The following is a 15,359-nucleotide window of genomic DNA, read 5'->3' as shown; positions in this document are numbered from 1 at the left end:
AAATAAATTAAGGAGAAAGAAAGAAAGAAAGGAAAGAAAGAAAAGAGAGTTCCTTTCTTCAACAGCCTTTGAGGAACTAAATACTGCCACCAATTATGTGAGTGAACTTGGAAGCAGATCCTTCAGGCCTAGTGAGTCTTGAGATGACTCCAGACTCACAGGAGACTTTGAACCAGGGTCACTTAGCTACTCCATGCCTGGATCCCGATGCACAGAAACTATGAGATGTTCTGAGCTAAGTTTTGGGGCATATTAGTTTTCTATGGCTACCATAACAAATTACTACAAATTTGGTGGCTTGAAAGAACTGAAATTTATTCTCTCAGTTTTGGAGGCCAGAAGTCTAAAATCAAGATGTCAGCAGGGCTACGCTCCCTCCGAAGGCTCTAGGGGGCAATTGGTTCCTTGTCTCTTCCAGCTTCTTGTGGCTGCAGTTGTTCCTTGGCCTGGATAATCTCTGCCTCTGTGGCCACACTGCTGCCTTCTTTACTCTGTGTGTTTCTTCTCAAGACACTCGTCATTGTTGGGTTTAGGGTCCACCAGATACTCCAGAATGACCTTCTCATCTCGAGACACTTAATTACAACTGCAAAAGGTCCTTTTTCCAAATAAGGTAACATTTCCAGGTTTTGGGGATTGGGATATTAGTCTGCTCTGGATGCTACAGACTCGGTAGCTTAAACAAGAGAAATTTATTTTCCCACAGTTGTGGAGGCTAGAAGTCCAGGATGAAAGTTCTGGCTTATCTATTCTGGTGAGAGCTTTCTTCCTGGCTCGTAGGTAGATGGTCACCTTCTACGATGTTCTCTCATGTCCTCACATGGACTTTCCTCAGTGCGTGTACATGGAGAAGTCGAAAGATCTGTCTTTCTTCCTCTTCTTACAGGGCAACCAATCCTATTGGATTAAGGCCTCACCCTTATTACTTCCTTTAACCTTAATTACCTCCTAAAGGCCTTATCTCCAAAAACAGTCACATTAGGTGTTAATGCTTCAATATCTGAATTTGGGGTGCACAATTTAGCCCATGGCAGACATGCAGATATCTTTCTGAGGCTCACCATTTAACACACTACATGGGATAATTTGTTATGCAGTAATAGATATACGTGTATGCTCTATTGTAATAATTTGTTTATCTGTTTCCTTGACTGGACCTCTAGTTCCTTAAGGACCTGGACTATCTCTTGTTTATTTTTGAATCCTTTAAGTCCTACTCCAGTTTCTGGATCAAAATTAAAATAAATAAACACAAAACAAAAAACATACTTTGTTGACATTTAAAATACATGTAAAATAATATATAATGATATGGAAGATATACATATTTTTCTCTGAAAAAGCTATTTACAATCTGTACATTGCTGTTGTTAAAATGTATAGAAAAAGACAGGAAAAATATATAAAAATATTTTTTCTTTTATTCTCTTCATTGAACATGTATTACTGCCATGAGATGCGCTGGATGTTTTTTGCTTATTTATTTTGCATGCTTGAATACTGAATAATTAAGCATCTTTTGTACACCTAACATTTTAATGGGAATCTTTTCATATTAATATCTACTTTTCTCAAACATTACTTCATAATGCCGCATTGAATAATAAACCATTGTTTCCCGTTCTATTTTGCAATGGAAAGCATTTTTCCCATTTAGTCACACTGCTCTGAATGTAGAGAACACCTCTTGAGCTTGCCTCCTTCAACATTAAGAGTTGCTGGGCATTTTGGTGCTAAGTAAATCCTTTAGATTGATGGATTGTTATTGTTAGTATTTTAACACAATAAACTTTTCTTCTTCGGTGTTCCTAGGGAGTCTCTAATGCTGTGGCGCCCTCTGTGAGAGGACATTTTAAGGGGAGTATCTTAGATTCTTTGAGAGAAATTTAAAATAATACTAATAGCATTTAGATAAAAAGCTCTGAAATTGTTCTGGAAATAGATTGCTTCCCTTTTACAGGTTAAGGCCAGCTTCCCTTACAAAGGCTTTTCTGCCTTCCATGTGATGAAGATCGCGCGCTCTCGGCGCCCGCCTCCTTGGGGTTCAGCGGGACGCGCTCCGGCGCCCGCGCAGGCGCACACGCTGCCTCCCCGCACCCCGCGCCGCGCTCTTGCAAGTGCGCGTGCGCACCAGGCGCGCGGCAAACCGCGCTGTCGCGGCCGCGTGCGCCCGGGCAGATGGCTGCGAGGGAGCCGGCGGCTGGCCTTTCCCGGCCCGGGAGGGACGAAGAGGCGGCGCTGCTCCTCGAGAGGGCCCATTACCGGCACGACCCGCGCTGGCTGCTGCCGGTGCCCCCACGCCTCTGCCTGGCCTGCGTGCTGGAGCTGCTGCCGGACCCCGGCGTGTCGGTGCGAACTGCTCCCCCCACCCGCCTTCCGTCCGCACGCGGGGCCGCCCCGGGCCAGGCCAGCCTCCTGGAACCGACGCACCTGCTCGCTTCACCTCCCTGGCCAGGGGCGCCCTGCCCTGCCCCGCCTGGGCCCCAGCCCCGCCGCAGGCAGCTGGGCCTGGCCCTGTGCAGGCCTGTCTGGGCCCAGGACGCCGGCAGGCCTCCCAGGCACACCTCCTGCGCGCCCCCCGCCCCCGCCGCGTGCTGGCCCTGCCTCCCTTTCGCCAAGGTTTCGCCTGAGCTCGGGCTCCCTCTATGTTAGTCGCTCGCGCACTCTGTGGGTCAGGCGCCCACGCGCTGGGGGCTGCGCGTTTCCTTCACGCTTCTGAGCGTGGCCCTGTGGAGGGGAGGGCCGCCGGGGCCCCTGTGGTGGCAGGGACGACGCGTGGAAGTTATGGCCGGGCAGAAGTGGGAGAAGGGGGAGAGGGAGAGAGGGGAGGGAGGGGGAGAGGGCGGAGGGAGGGGGAGGAAGCTGGCAGGAACATGGCGGCCTGTTCCTCGGGCCTTCCCCATCTTTCCGCTGAGGGTTTTGGTCCACGGAGGCATCCGGGAAGAGTTTGGGAGGTCACTGTTCTCCCACCTTGGTGAATGGGTGCGGTGGAGGCAGGAAATTTATGCCTTGGGTGGGAGGGATGGGCTAGACCAGTGGTCCTCAAAATTTTCACCTCAGGGTGCGTTTACACTTTTAAAGTGTTGAGCACCCCAAAGAGCTTTTGTTCATGTGGGTTATATCCATTGATTGCTACTGTATTAGAAGTCAAAACGTGAAACCTGTATGATCCTATTGACCGGTGTCGCCCCAATAAATTTATTAAAAATATTAAAGCAAAATGGAAAAACAAAATTTAAAAATATTTATTTTAAAATAGTAAATCCATTTAATGTTAAGATAATCCTTTTTATCCTGGAAAAAATACATAACCTAAACTTTGCCATTTTACCATTTTAAGTGTAGACTTCATAAGTAATTTAAAAAGTAAAAATAACTATACTTTACCCAACAAAAAATGATAATGAGAGCACTGGCTTTGCTTTACATTTTTGCACGTCTCTTCAATGTCTGGTTTAATAGGAGACAGCTGCATTTTCATAAGTGCGTTTAATCGGTTATCACATGTCACGTAGTACTTGAAAAGCTTCCCTGTGCACTGGTGAGAGAGTAGGAGTGAAAAAGGCAAATAGCGTCTTAGCGTTATGGATCTTGTGGATCCCCTGAGAGGCTGAGGGCACTCTGGGGTCCCCAGGGCACACGGAGAACTGCTGAGCTCGTTGGAGACATCTGAGGTCTCACTGAGGCCAGAAACGCTGAGGCTGTCGTTCTCGGACAGTGAGTCAGAGACCCAGGGGTGTGTAAGACAGCGAGGGGGGCAGAAAGTAAGAGGACACACTCCTGGGACGTCAGAGGATGGACACAGCTGGGATAAGAAGGGCCATCAGGAAAGGTTTTTAGAGGAGGAAGCGTTTGGATGAGGCTTGGGAAGATGGGTAAGATCTGGACCAGAAGGAAGGGGATGTGTTATCCTAGGAGGCAGGTATTAGCAAGAATGACTTGGGGGAAGGAAGTAGTGTTTGAAGGAAAGTTGACATTGGAACACTAGGTTGAGATCACGTCTTTGAAGAGTTTGAATCAGAGCTAAGGAGCTTGGACTCAATCAGATTGTCAGGTGAAGGGCAGTCATTGAGATTTTTTTTTTTTTTTGAGTGACTCATTTAGATCAGTAGCCGAATGTATTATGTAGGAGGAATTGGTGAAGGAAAACAGGAGATTTGCAAGAGCACAGGTGAGAGGCAGTAAGAGATGTGACCTCACCTTTTATTGAACGCACTTTTCTTAGCTTCACCTCTCACCAATTGAAAGGGGTGATGTAGTCGGTTGTACCCGTGTTCCTGTTCTATCCTCTGTGTACACCCCTTTTTTGACTCCACGTTTGCACCTGTCTTGAGCACTTTGCAGAGCTAGTACCCAGTTCCCTGTTCAGGGAGGTGAATTGGAGTGTGAAGATTTATGTCTGCATTGAATGGAAGGTTGCATTTTCTCCACCTACTTCTAAGGTTCATGAAAGGTCCCCCTGCATCACACCCCTGGGCTGCTGAAGTGGAAGGAGCTCTGACCTTTGACAAGATCTGGTTGGACACTTAGACTTGAGTCCTTGGGAAAGCCTCTGGACCTCAGTTTTCTTATCCGCCAAGAGGCTATAATGACACTTGTTTCTGCTTGCTTCGCCAGCTTGTTGGGCTTACATAAGCAAGTAGACAAAAGAGTGATCTGTGAGCAGTACAGGGCTATGTACATATAGGGTATTAAGAACCTTAGCACGTGTATAACCCTCCGTGTGAACCCATGGACTCCTGTGTGTAAATGATATCCTTTTCCGTATTCCCTTCAGGGAATATGATCTTACTATGAATTAGGTGATCCCTCCAGTATCATCATGTGATTATATTTGTATTGTTATGTATTGGGTGCATAATTACAATTGTTTGTGTTCAGAATGGCTGAGACTTGGTTGCTACTGAATATTTTTCTTTATACCTCCCAAGTTGGTGCGCAAGAAGCACGTGCTGTCCTGCTTCCGAGATGTCCTCGTGCGGCATGCCTCCCTGGTCATGCAGCTGGTGGCTCAGGACCAGAGAGTCTGTATCCACTTCATCGGCATGCTTTTTGGTGAGACTGAAAGGGAACCTTGGCATGCATGTTGCCCATGTAGCATGTGTATTTGTTGTGAGGGTCTTGGAAAGATAATTTAGACTTTTTGCGAAGCAACAGTTTAACTTATTAGCAAAATGTTTTGTCATAATGATGAAGAAATGGTCATCCTTCTAAGATGTGTGATGCATTTATATGGTAATTATAGGGGTTAGTGAATGTGTGAAGATGAATATGGGAAACGTGTGATCTTTCCAAGAGTCTAGTCTTGTATGGTCTTTGAACAGGATCAGAGCGTCCAGACCGGAATCTGCTAACCTGGCTGTGACCCTGATTGAGTTACTTCCCCTTTCTTGTGCTTTAGTTTTTTCATGTGTAAAGTGAGATGTACTAAGATGTCCCTTCTTTTAATACAATTATAATGTGCTTTGGAAGGAGCCCTTTTGGGGAGGAAGGAAGCTAACTCAAACAGAGTACTTTGCGAGAGGCTTTTCAGGCTTTAACTGCCAGACACACTTTAAGGGAGAGGGGAGGATCCCTAAGGCTCAGGGAGGTCATAGCTAACAACTGGCAGAACTGGAATCTTACCCCAGGTCTGTTACAGACTCCAGAGCAGTGTTTATTCTGTGCCCCACTGTCTTAATCCTTTTAAAGCCAGAGGGGGTAATTGAAAATTTAGGTGTTTGGTGCTGAGGGTAGCTGGCGCAATGCTTAAAGCTGCTATTAGTCTTAGACTTTACAGTGTGCCTTTATGGGTTTGCTTTCTTCTAACTATTATCTGTCCCCCTCTTACCTCCCTCGCTCCAAGGACTGTTATGCAGTGTGGAAGATGGGAGCATGGCAGACCTCTGTATTGAAGGTAAGGGGGGACTGTGCATGCCTCGCATTCAGAGCTGGGGAGATTACCCTCAGTTGCAGCTCTGGTTACTTGAAACCTTGATGAAATACTTTATTTTAGATACAGGTGAAGAAGGCTCTATTAGTTGTCAATTATTAATTGTGCATTTTTTTCTTGAGCACTTACTCTGTGCCAAGTACTGTATCAGGCAGTAGATGAATAAGACATGGCTCTGCCCTTTAAGAGTCTACGGTGTGGACGAGAGACCGACTGCTAAATGACAAGGACTGAGGAGCGCTGTTACAAAGGTGTAGAGTGCCCTTTTTATTACATTCATGTTGGTTTGTTGGAAGCTGTCTGCCCATAGGTGGTGGTTAGCCGTGGACGTGCCTGGGTTTACCTATGAAGGGCTCAAGGAGGAGGAAGACAAGAGCACTGGGGTGGGAGGGTTCTTGCAGAAAGTAAGAGCTGTGTCAGTTAGGAGTCTAGTCAGGAAACAGACCACACAGGTGATTTGACCAGACAAAAACTTTAATATAAAGAATTATTCGCTAGGTAACCGAAGGCAAAAAGATAATACCAAGTTTTCACAGAGGTAGCAGTTTCCGAAAGCAGCTCCCGCTCCTAGGGCTGGGGAGACAAAGGAAGGGGTTGGGATTATTAAAACCACAAGTTCGGAGGAAGGACCCCATGTATGGAACTCAGACCTCTGCAGAGAGAGCGCTGCTCAGCCGCTGCTGGGCCCGGGGCCATTCGGTCACGTGGTTAGTGGCTGTGACTACTAGCAGCTGTAACAGGTCGTAGGTTAACATGATCTGTATGTACTTCTGACACTTGAAGTTCTGACCGCTGGGAGGGGAGGGGAGATTTCACCATGCTTCTTGAGGCCACCCTGGAGCGGGGCTATCCTAACGCCATTCAGTTCTGGTTGGTGCCAGCGTAACCTGCAGAACCCCACCCATCGGGCCCCGGGACGGGACCGTGACTGAGTTCTAGATGTAGACTGCAAAACGAGGGAGAAGGACTTGCTCCGTGCTCACCGCTTCCCGTGTGCTTCCTGCTTTCTTCCTGTTCCTCTGCTATCCCAGAAGGCCTCCTTACCCTGGGAGTGGCAGAGGCTCCCCACGGCAACAGATGACTTTCATTTGCATCTTTTTCCATACTTGCAGGACCAGCCTCTTCTCCACTCCTCCCCAAATGGCAGCAGAAACAGCGCAAATGATTGTACAGAAGGGTGGGTTTGGGGTGTAGAGATAGTGTTATTGGCAGAGTAACTCATAATTCTGTGTTCTAGCATATGAAGGAGCAAATTCTGAGGAAGGGAAAAAAGTAGCGATAATCTAAAATAGTTTTCAACCTTGGCTTCACAACAAACTCACCTGGGGAACTTTAAAAATATCTACATGCTTAGTTTCTTTCTCTAGAGATTCTTATGTAAATCTTGGGCATTAGTATTTTTTTCCTAAAAGCTTCCTGGGTGATTCTAATGTGCATTCTAGTTGTGAACCACTGATATAAAACAAATGAGAAGCCAGAGATTCCTTTGTTTGGATGTGGTTTAATGGGGGAGGCAGAAAAGACGAGGACCAGTGAGCACAAGCGAATGACTTTGAGGAGAAGGGCTGTAAAAGGCGAACTTGGGGTTGTCTCTGAATAGTAATGCTCCTGTATCTGCTCAGTCCTTATCCAGCTTACCACTCAGCTGAAATCAGAGCAGACCAATCGTTGCCTGCTGGATGAGTGCCATAAGGAGGTCAGTAAGTAGCTGTGAGTTCCTGAGTACCACCCCCCACCCCCCAGCCTCAGCTATCAGAGCTGGGCCAGCCCGTTTTTGGGTTGATGGGAGATTAAAATCCCTGACTGCTGTTGTCCACAAAGTGAAGGATTGCCAGTTCGATTCCCAGTCAGGGCAAATGCGAGACGAAGAGCTGATCGATGTTTCTCTCCCCTCCTCTCTTCCTCCCCATCCCTCTCTCTCAAAATAAATAAATGGAATCTTAAAGGAAAAAGGGTCTGTGGCAGAGCCAGAGCTGTGGCCTGGGTCTTCTGATCCTGCTCCCATACTCTGTAGCTTTCCGCCTTCCCCTTTGAATCTCCCAAATGCCACCTCCATGTGGTGAAGTCCCACCTTTCTGGCATAATCGTCCCATGGCCGTTCTCTATGTTCTCCTAAATACAGTACAGATTTCCTTGACGAATTTGTCAAGGAAGTTTGTTCCTGTGTCTTGGCTTAGGATTTTTATTTGGTTTGAATTGTATACAGTGTTTTGTACTGAAGCCGTTTGCTTTTGTCATGATCTAAGGGAACCACTGAGCGGGTGTGTGTAACCTGCTTTCTCCAGTACAGTCAAAGGTAGCAGGTAAACAGGCAGCCCTTGTATTGTGTTTAAGATTTTGGAATTATCAGAATCGCTTTTTATTTTTCTGCAAAAGGAAGAGAAATGTTCATTTTAACATCATCAAGAGCAATGTTTAATTATAAATTATATTAAGTTATGTCATAATTACTCTGCATGTGATTAATATACCAGGTTAGATTTATAATTATGTATATCAGCACTTATGGTGATGATGCCTCTTGACATTGTGAGCACTTTCTATGTGCCAGGCGCTGTTTTAGGGGCGTCACACGCCCCCTCTCATTCAGGCCTCCCAGCAGCCCTGTTACGCTGGCACCATTATCATTTCCCACAAGCAGAGTTAAGAACCTTACTTAAGATGCTACAGATAGTCAATAGAAAAGGCGAAATACATCCTTTTGACTCTCTCTGTGAAGTACCAAGTGCACAGAGTATTCTGTAATAGTAGCTCATAGCAATGATAACAATTTTTTTTTTGCACTGAGCTAGAATTTTGTCTTTATGACATTGCCAACTTAAATTTCCCAGTTTCTGGCTCTATAGGAGACATAATATGCTAATATGTTCATTAGTTTGTTTTTTAATTCAGTTTAACAAACATGTAGTGAGCTAGGTATGGAGGTCCCTGAGAGGAGTCTGATTCAGTCCCTTTCCCTTGGGGCTTCCCAGACCAATAGCTAAAGAGGCTGGTTGCTGATTGTGGTGAGAGACATGCACCATACAGGCTTTGGTGTGGACAGGGCCAGATCAGTTTCGGTGGTAGCTTGATCCTGACCCTAGTTTGTAGAGCGGAGTATGTGCACTTTCTGCAGCTCTGTAACATGCCCTCCATGCGAGGCAGCCTGGCCACGCTGACTTTCCTTGGCAAGTTGGTGGATGCAATTCCAGCCCTGGCAGACCAGCTTGTCATGGAGCACGGTGAGTGACCTCCGAGGAAGGGCTTCCATCCCCCTCTCGCCTGCTTTGATCACACTTCCGTCTGGGTGTCCGTTACACCCTCGTTACTTTCCTTCTCCAGGCTTTGGTTTCCCCATCTGCACAGAGGGCTCTGTGTTGGCCTATTTGAAAAAGTGCTTCTCAACTCTGGTCTTAGCTATTTCTAGTCACTATTTTAAGACAAATTAATTAAGTACCTAGTATGAATCTTCCTTTTGGGTGGAAGGAGGGATTAATTCTGAAATATTAGAAGCACTCTTTTCTACCAGTAAAATGCAAATAAATATCTCACAGAGGATTTACTCAAGGGTAAATCACCTAACTTCTCCAAATGTTGGTTTTTCCCATTGATTAAATGCCCAGAGTCATGTATTATGGGGGTTACCATTACTACCCCATGGGGGCAGGATTTGTCCTTCCATGTAGCAGCTGACATTGTGTGGTCCCCGACCCTTGGTGGTTTTCTGGACAGGTGACGTGACGGAGCATCTGTTGAGAGGTTTAGTATACCCCAACGAGGGGGTGCAAGCTTCTGTCTGCTACCTCTATGGGAAGCTATATTCGTCACCAAAGGCAGCTGAGACACTGTCAGGCCATTTCCGGGAGAAGTTGTGCCCTCTCTTCCTTTCTGCGCTGGATGGAGCCCAGACGAAGGAGCTGCAGATCAATTGCTTGGGTAAAGCATGAGGCCGCAGGGAAAACAGGGAGGAAGTGTTTGAGGTTTTGCTTAAGGACTTGGGATATTGGTTCTCTAGTGGTAGGGAAGTTTGCGGCTTTGCAAAGCCAAGGGTTTGGGAGATAAGATGCACAGACCGTGAAGGATGCGTAGAGTTGGTGTGGCGTCTTGAGAATGTTGCCTTTGGAAGGACAAGTAAGGAAGTGGGACAGCAATTTTCCTGCCTTCAACCCTCACTGCCTATCCTGGTGCATCCTAGTGCTGCCCCGTTAATCTGCATACTACACAGCTTGCATCCGGTCAGTTTTCTGCTCGGAGAACCGTCTGTGGCTCCCTCCAGCCTCCCGGGTGATGTCCCGGTTTCTTCGTGTGTTATTTGAGGCTCCTTAAGCAGGAGCTACAGGGAAACACCCAGCCTGTGGGTGAAAATAGTTTCCTTTCACAGTTTGGGCCAAGAGCTATGTTACGAGCATTCATTCTGGGCCAGGCTCTGTGCTGGGCTCTGGGGTCATAAAAACGACCAGGCTCAAGCTCTGCTCTAAGGGAGCCAGCAGTCCGGAGGTGGGCAGGCAGCGTCCCGCGCCGTGAGTGCCACTGTGGGAGTCGCACAGAAGGGGGGTTCTGGTTACAGTAGTGCTGTAGTTCTTACAGAGAACCCTAGTCATGTCCCCAGGAAACTGTTAAACTAGGAAATGAATTTGGTGAAGTTGCAGGATACAAAATCAGTTGTGTTTTCATATACTAACAGCAAGCTATTGAAAAAGAAATTAAGAAAACAGTCCTTTTACAATAGCATTAAAAAGAATAAAATACTGAGGAATATCTTGGGAGACATAAAGAAGATTCTAGGGGGTGTCTGGGGAGTGGCCGTAGAGGTGCGCTGGTGAACTGTGCTCCTGCCTGACGTCCCAACCGCTCTGTTTTCTAGGTTTGCTGAGGCAGCTGCTGAAGTATGACCTCTTTGTGTCCATGATCATGAACAAGTCAGCGCTGGCGGGAAGTACCGACGCTGTTGAGGGGCTAGCAGGGGAGACGTCACTGCCTTTGGTGCTCAAAAAGGTCCTTGTCTTGGGATTCCCTGTCTCTAGGTTCAGTAGCAAGGGAACCCACATGCCTCTGGGGCCTGTCCTCATCCACTGCAGTTTCTAAGATTTACACAGTTTTCTTACGACCCAAGCAACATGCTCTTAGAAGACTCGAAGTACATTTTTCTCAGTTGTGAATCCTTATATTGCATCTTCCCCATTGCAGCCGGGCTGCCCGGGGATGGGGAGTACATGCCACAGCAAAAACAAAGCTCCCTCAGTTGTTTTAGGGATACAGCTCAAGCTTCTCAGTGTGGTACCTAGGGTCCTCTTTCTCTGGGCCCCGCTTATCCCGTCAGCCTTATTTACCTGTTCCTTCCACTCCCCAGCCCAGTGCTCCAGCCATGTGCAACCTCTCCCTGGTCCTGCGTGCACCAGGACATAGCTGTGCTGAGGTCCTTCCCCTTTGCCTTTAAAGCCTTTGCCCTCCTTCTTCTGTTGATCTGTTTCTTCAGGGCCTTTAGGACTCTACTTTAACCCTGACTGCTGCCTTTTTTTTTTTTTTTTAAATTTTATTTATTTATCTCTAGAGAGAGGGGAAGGGAGGGAGAAAGAGAGGGAGAGAAACATTGATGTGTGAGAGACACATCGATCAGCTGCCTCTCATACCCACAGCTAGGGACCTGGCACACAACCTGGACATGTGCCTTGACTGGGGATCAAACCGGTGACCTTTGGGTGTGCAAGCCAGTGCTCAATCCACTGAGCCATACCAGCCAGGGCTCTCTGGCTTCTTTAGGTAGAATGTGACCTTCTGTCACAGCGCTTACCTCACCATATTGTGGTTGGTCAACTGGGATCTTCTTTAGGGTGGGAACTGAGTTTGGCTGTCTCTCTCTGAAGTGCTCAGCACAGGATTGGGCAGAGTTACAGTCCTCATCTGCTGGCAGTAGTATCATTGATTGACCAGATTGTGGGACTCCGGCAGGAAGGAGGAGGATCCCTGTTTAGAAGTTGGACAATCGGAGATAGGTGAATTATGTGTTAAAAAGCCTGAGCAAGCTGCTTCTTCTCGTTTCCCCAGGGTATCTCTAGAATGGTCCACACAGGGCCTGTGTAATCTGAAGATCAAATCCTGGGTCTTTGAACAAAAACAAAACAAAACAAAAACCTCATACCAGGCTCTTTTCTGTGTTCACTTTACAGTTGTCATCCTGGTGTTCATGGTAACATCTGGTTAGAACAGTTGATCCTGGACCCAGAAGGGGCACAGGGTCTTCTGTCCTTAGAGTGCACCAAGGCAGCATGATGGTGGCAGGGACAGAGATTAGAGAGCACTTCCCTTGGGGGGGCAAGAACTTTGTAGAGACAGGATTTTTGGGTTAGACGTCCCATCCGCTGCCTATATGTGGAGACTGTCCTTCCATAGGCAATTTTGGATGATCAGTGTTTTATTTTACTGCAGCAGTCGGCAAGGTTGGGACTCGGGTGAGGTGAGTGAGACACTTGCCCTAGGTGCAGATTTTAAGGCAGTGATAAAAAATTCAGCAATCAAGATAAATAATATTTTAATTCAATATTCTAAAAGATCAAAGTTAATGAAAAAATTAACAATATACAAAATATCAAAATTTTAAATAAAGATCAGCATGTATCCTTATATATCCATTCTGGCATTTTTTTGTCAGAGTCTAATTCTGCCTAGTCCTCCTGCTTTTGGCTGATAATCAACTTATTCTCTCCAAATTTAGGTCCCCGGGAATATATTGTCAATGTTTGTGTTTCTGCTGTTGCAACGTTGATTCATTCATTTAGTCAAATACATGCTGAGCACTAAAGTGATGTGTCAGTCACTGTACTAGGCACTGGGAATATCATGGTATGTAAATAAATGAGTTTCTTGCCCATTCACAAACTGGTGGGAAGGCAGATAATAAGTAAATGAACAAGCAAAGTAAGTGTAGATTGTGATAAGTACTATAAAAGAAAGAAAGAGGGATGAGATAGTAGCAGAAAGTGCCTTCTACAGGCTGAGTGGTCAGGCAGGGTCTCTCTGAAGGGTTGACGTTTGAGCTGATACTTGAGGAATTAAAATAAGCCGATAATCAACTATATCTTAATGAAGCTGAAAACCAAGAAATTAAGTAAACTAGTGACATGAAGAGTGGATAGGAAAGTATTTCGGGTAGAGGGAACAGCAGGTAAAAGCCAGAGGAAGGGAAATGTTTGACGTGTTCCGGAAACGGATGGGGACCAGTGGGATGGGGTGGGTGGGAGGTGAAGTGGCCCAAGAGGAGGCTAGAGATCAAGCAGGGGAAGTCGGACAGGTGCTGATAGGTCATGATAAGTTATTAGGATTTCTTAATGATAGATTTTTAGTCCTGGCCATGTGACTCAGTTGGTCGGAGCATCCTGTGCACCAGAAGGCTGCGGGTTTGATCCCCAGTCAGGTCACACACCGAGGCTGCGGGTTTGATCCCCAGTCAGGTCACACACCGAGGCTGCGGGTTTGATCCCCAGTCAGGTCACACACCGAGGCTGCGGGTTTGATCCCCAGTCAGGTCACACACCGAGGCTGCGGGTTTGATCCCCGGTCAGGTCATACACTGAGGTTGCGGGTTTGATCCCGGTTGGGGCACGTACCGGGAGCAACCAATCACTGTTCCTCACATCAGTGTTTCTCTCTAAAACCAATAAAAACATCTCCTTGGGAGAGGATTAAAAAAAACGATTTTTATAAATTTTGTTTATGGTGGAAATGGAGAGTTGCTGTTTCTCAAAACAACATATAAGGACTACATTTTTTTTTTTTTTTAAAGTATATTTTATTGATTATGTTGTTACAGTAGTTCCAATTTTTTTTTTCCCCTGTATAAGGACTACATTTTTAAATCAAGAATAATTGGTGTGGGGGACATTTTACCATTAATGGTGTGTCATAGTTTAATTTCAGCTCTTTTTCTTTCTTAGTAGTCCATAAAATAATGGTTTGCCTTATATCAGTAGCGTCTTAAAAAATACATGTCATTTCCTATATAAAAGAGAACAAGACAGAGATTAATATCCAGAAACTCTTTTGCATACTAACGGAAAGGCTTTTCATGTGTTCATTTTTAAGTCTGACATGACAGATGGGTTTAAGCACGCAGTGCTCTGCTGCATCTCCATCACACGTGAGTGTGACTCCGTCCTTTTCTTCTGAAGCTCTAAAACGAGGCATCCTCTCCTTTGTCTTGTGATCTATGTTCTGCTTGTATTTCCTCCCAGAAGGTCAGTTTCTACTATACTTAAAAGTCTGTGTTACAGGGTCTCCTAATAGCTAGGGTGTCCAGTAGGGGTTTGGATGTTACACAGTGGAAGTTCACTGAAATGTTTTGGGTAGAGGAGTGACTGCATATAAAATTTTGATGTGGGAAGCATCTCAGTTGTGGGAAAGCGCCTCAATTTGGATGTGGCTCATTTGAGTTTCTGCCTTAACTTTGCCACTTATTAGCTGTGAGGCCTGGATTAACTTATCCTCAATGTTGAGGGTCCCCAAGATCACCCCTAGGTTCAGTGATTTACTAGGAGGACTCCCAGGACTTAGCATAGGGTCATGCTCACAGCTATGATTTATTAAGTAAAAGAATAAGAAGTGCCTTGGCTGTCTAGCTCAGTTGGTTAGAGCATCATCCCTATACACCAACGTTGCAGGTTCGATCCCTGGTCAGGGCACATACAAGAGTCAACCAATGAATGCATAAATAAATGGAATAGCAAATCGATGTTTCTCTCTCTCTGTTTTCCTTGTTTCTCTAAAATCAATGAATAAAAATGTAAAAAAGAAAAAATACAAAGTAAAATTGGCAAGGGGAAAAGGTGTATGGGTTGAACTATGGGGTGGGTTGGATGGAAACTGGGCACAGCTTCCCAAGGTCCTCTCCAAATGGAGTCATACAGGAGGCACTTTATTCCTCCAGCAATAAACTGTGACAACAGTGTGCAGTGCCTAGCAGGGAAGCTCATTAGAGTCTCAATGCAGAGGGTTTGTATTGGGAGCTGGCTGGTCACGTAGCATCCTCTGCCTCACACATACCAAAATTTCAGACTCCCAAAAAGAAAGCGGGTGTTTGGCATAAACTGTATTGTTTGTACAAATTCCTTAGTCACTGTGAGCCACTCTTACCAATTCTGGGAATGATGAGAACCTTCCCAAAATCCAACTTCCGAAACCCAGTCCGAGGTCGCCCTTGCAGGCAGGCCTTTGTAAGGATAACGATCTCAGGCTGCTGCGTTAACTCTTCTGCACACTCTGTAAAGTGAGGCCCATAGTAGGCGCTTCCCTTCTTATGCCCCGGGCTTGTCGCAAACATCAAACAAGAGCAGATGCGGGCTGTGGAAAGACTTGGCAATGAAGGCCCGAGTCCTTCCTGGTGATGGTTTTAGTGTTCTTTGAGTGCCATTGTGTTCTTTTGTTCTGTTTCTTACCTCCTGCTATTCTTGGAGAC

General features: G+C 46.0%; 1 protein-coding gene across 1 annotated transcript in view; it reads left to right on the top strand.

Annotated features, from left to right (window-relative positions):
• The first annotated feature begins 2,178 nt into the window (after positions 1–2,178).
• The window catches only part of MEI1 (meiotic double-stranded break formation protein 1), a 62,637-nt gene continuing 49,456 nt past the window's right edge, over positions 2,179–15,359 (top strand). The window contains exons 1-7 of the mRNA XM_090272341.1: positions 2,179–2,349; positions 4,932–5,055; positions 5,846–5,896; positions 7,555–7,628; positions 9,048–9,153; positions 9,644–9,847; positions 10,776–10,906. Coding sequence (XP_090128467.1) covers positions 2,179–2,349; positions 4,932–5,055; positions 5,846–5,896; positions 7,555–7,628; positions 9,048–9,153; positions 9,644–9,847; positions 10,776–10,906 — 861 coding nt within the window. The remainder of the gene's footprint in view (positions 2,350–4,931; positions 5,056–5,845; positions 5,897–7,554; positions 7,629–9,047; positions 9,154–9,643; positions 9,848–10,775; positions 10,907–15,359) is intronic.

Source organism: Furipterus horrens, unplaced genomic scaffold (genome assembly GCF_987537825.1).
Source record: "Furipterus horrens unplaced genomic scaffold, mFurHor1.1.pri manual_scaffold_4, whole genome shotgun sequence".
NCBI classification, from domain to species: Eukaryota; Metazoa; Chordata; class Mammalia; order Chiroptera; family Furipteridae; genus Furipterus; species Furipterus horrens.
This window is presented reverse-complemented; position numbering and strand designations above follow the sequence as displayed.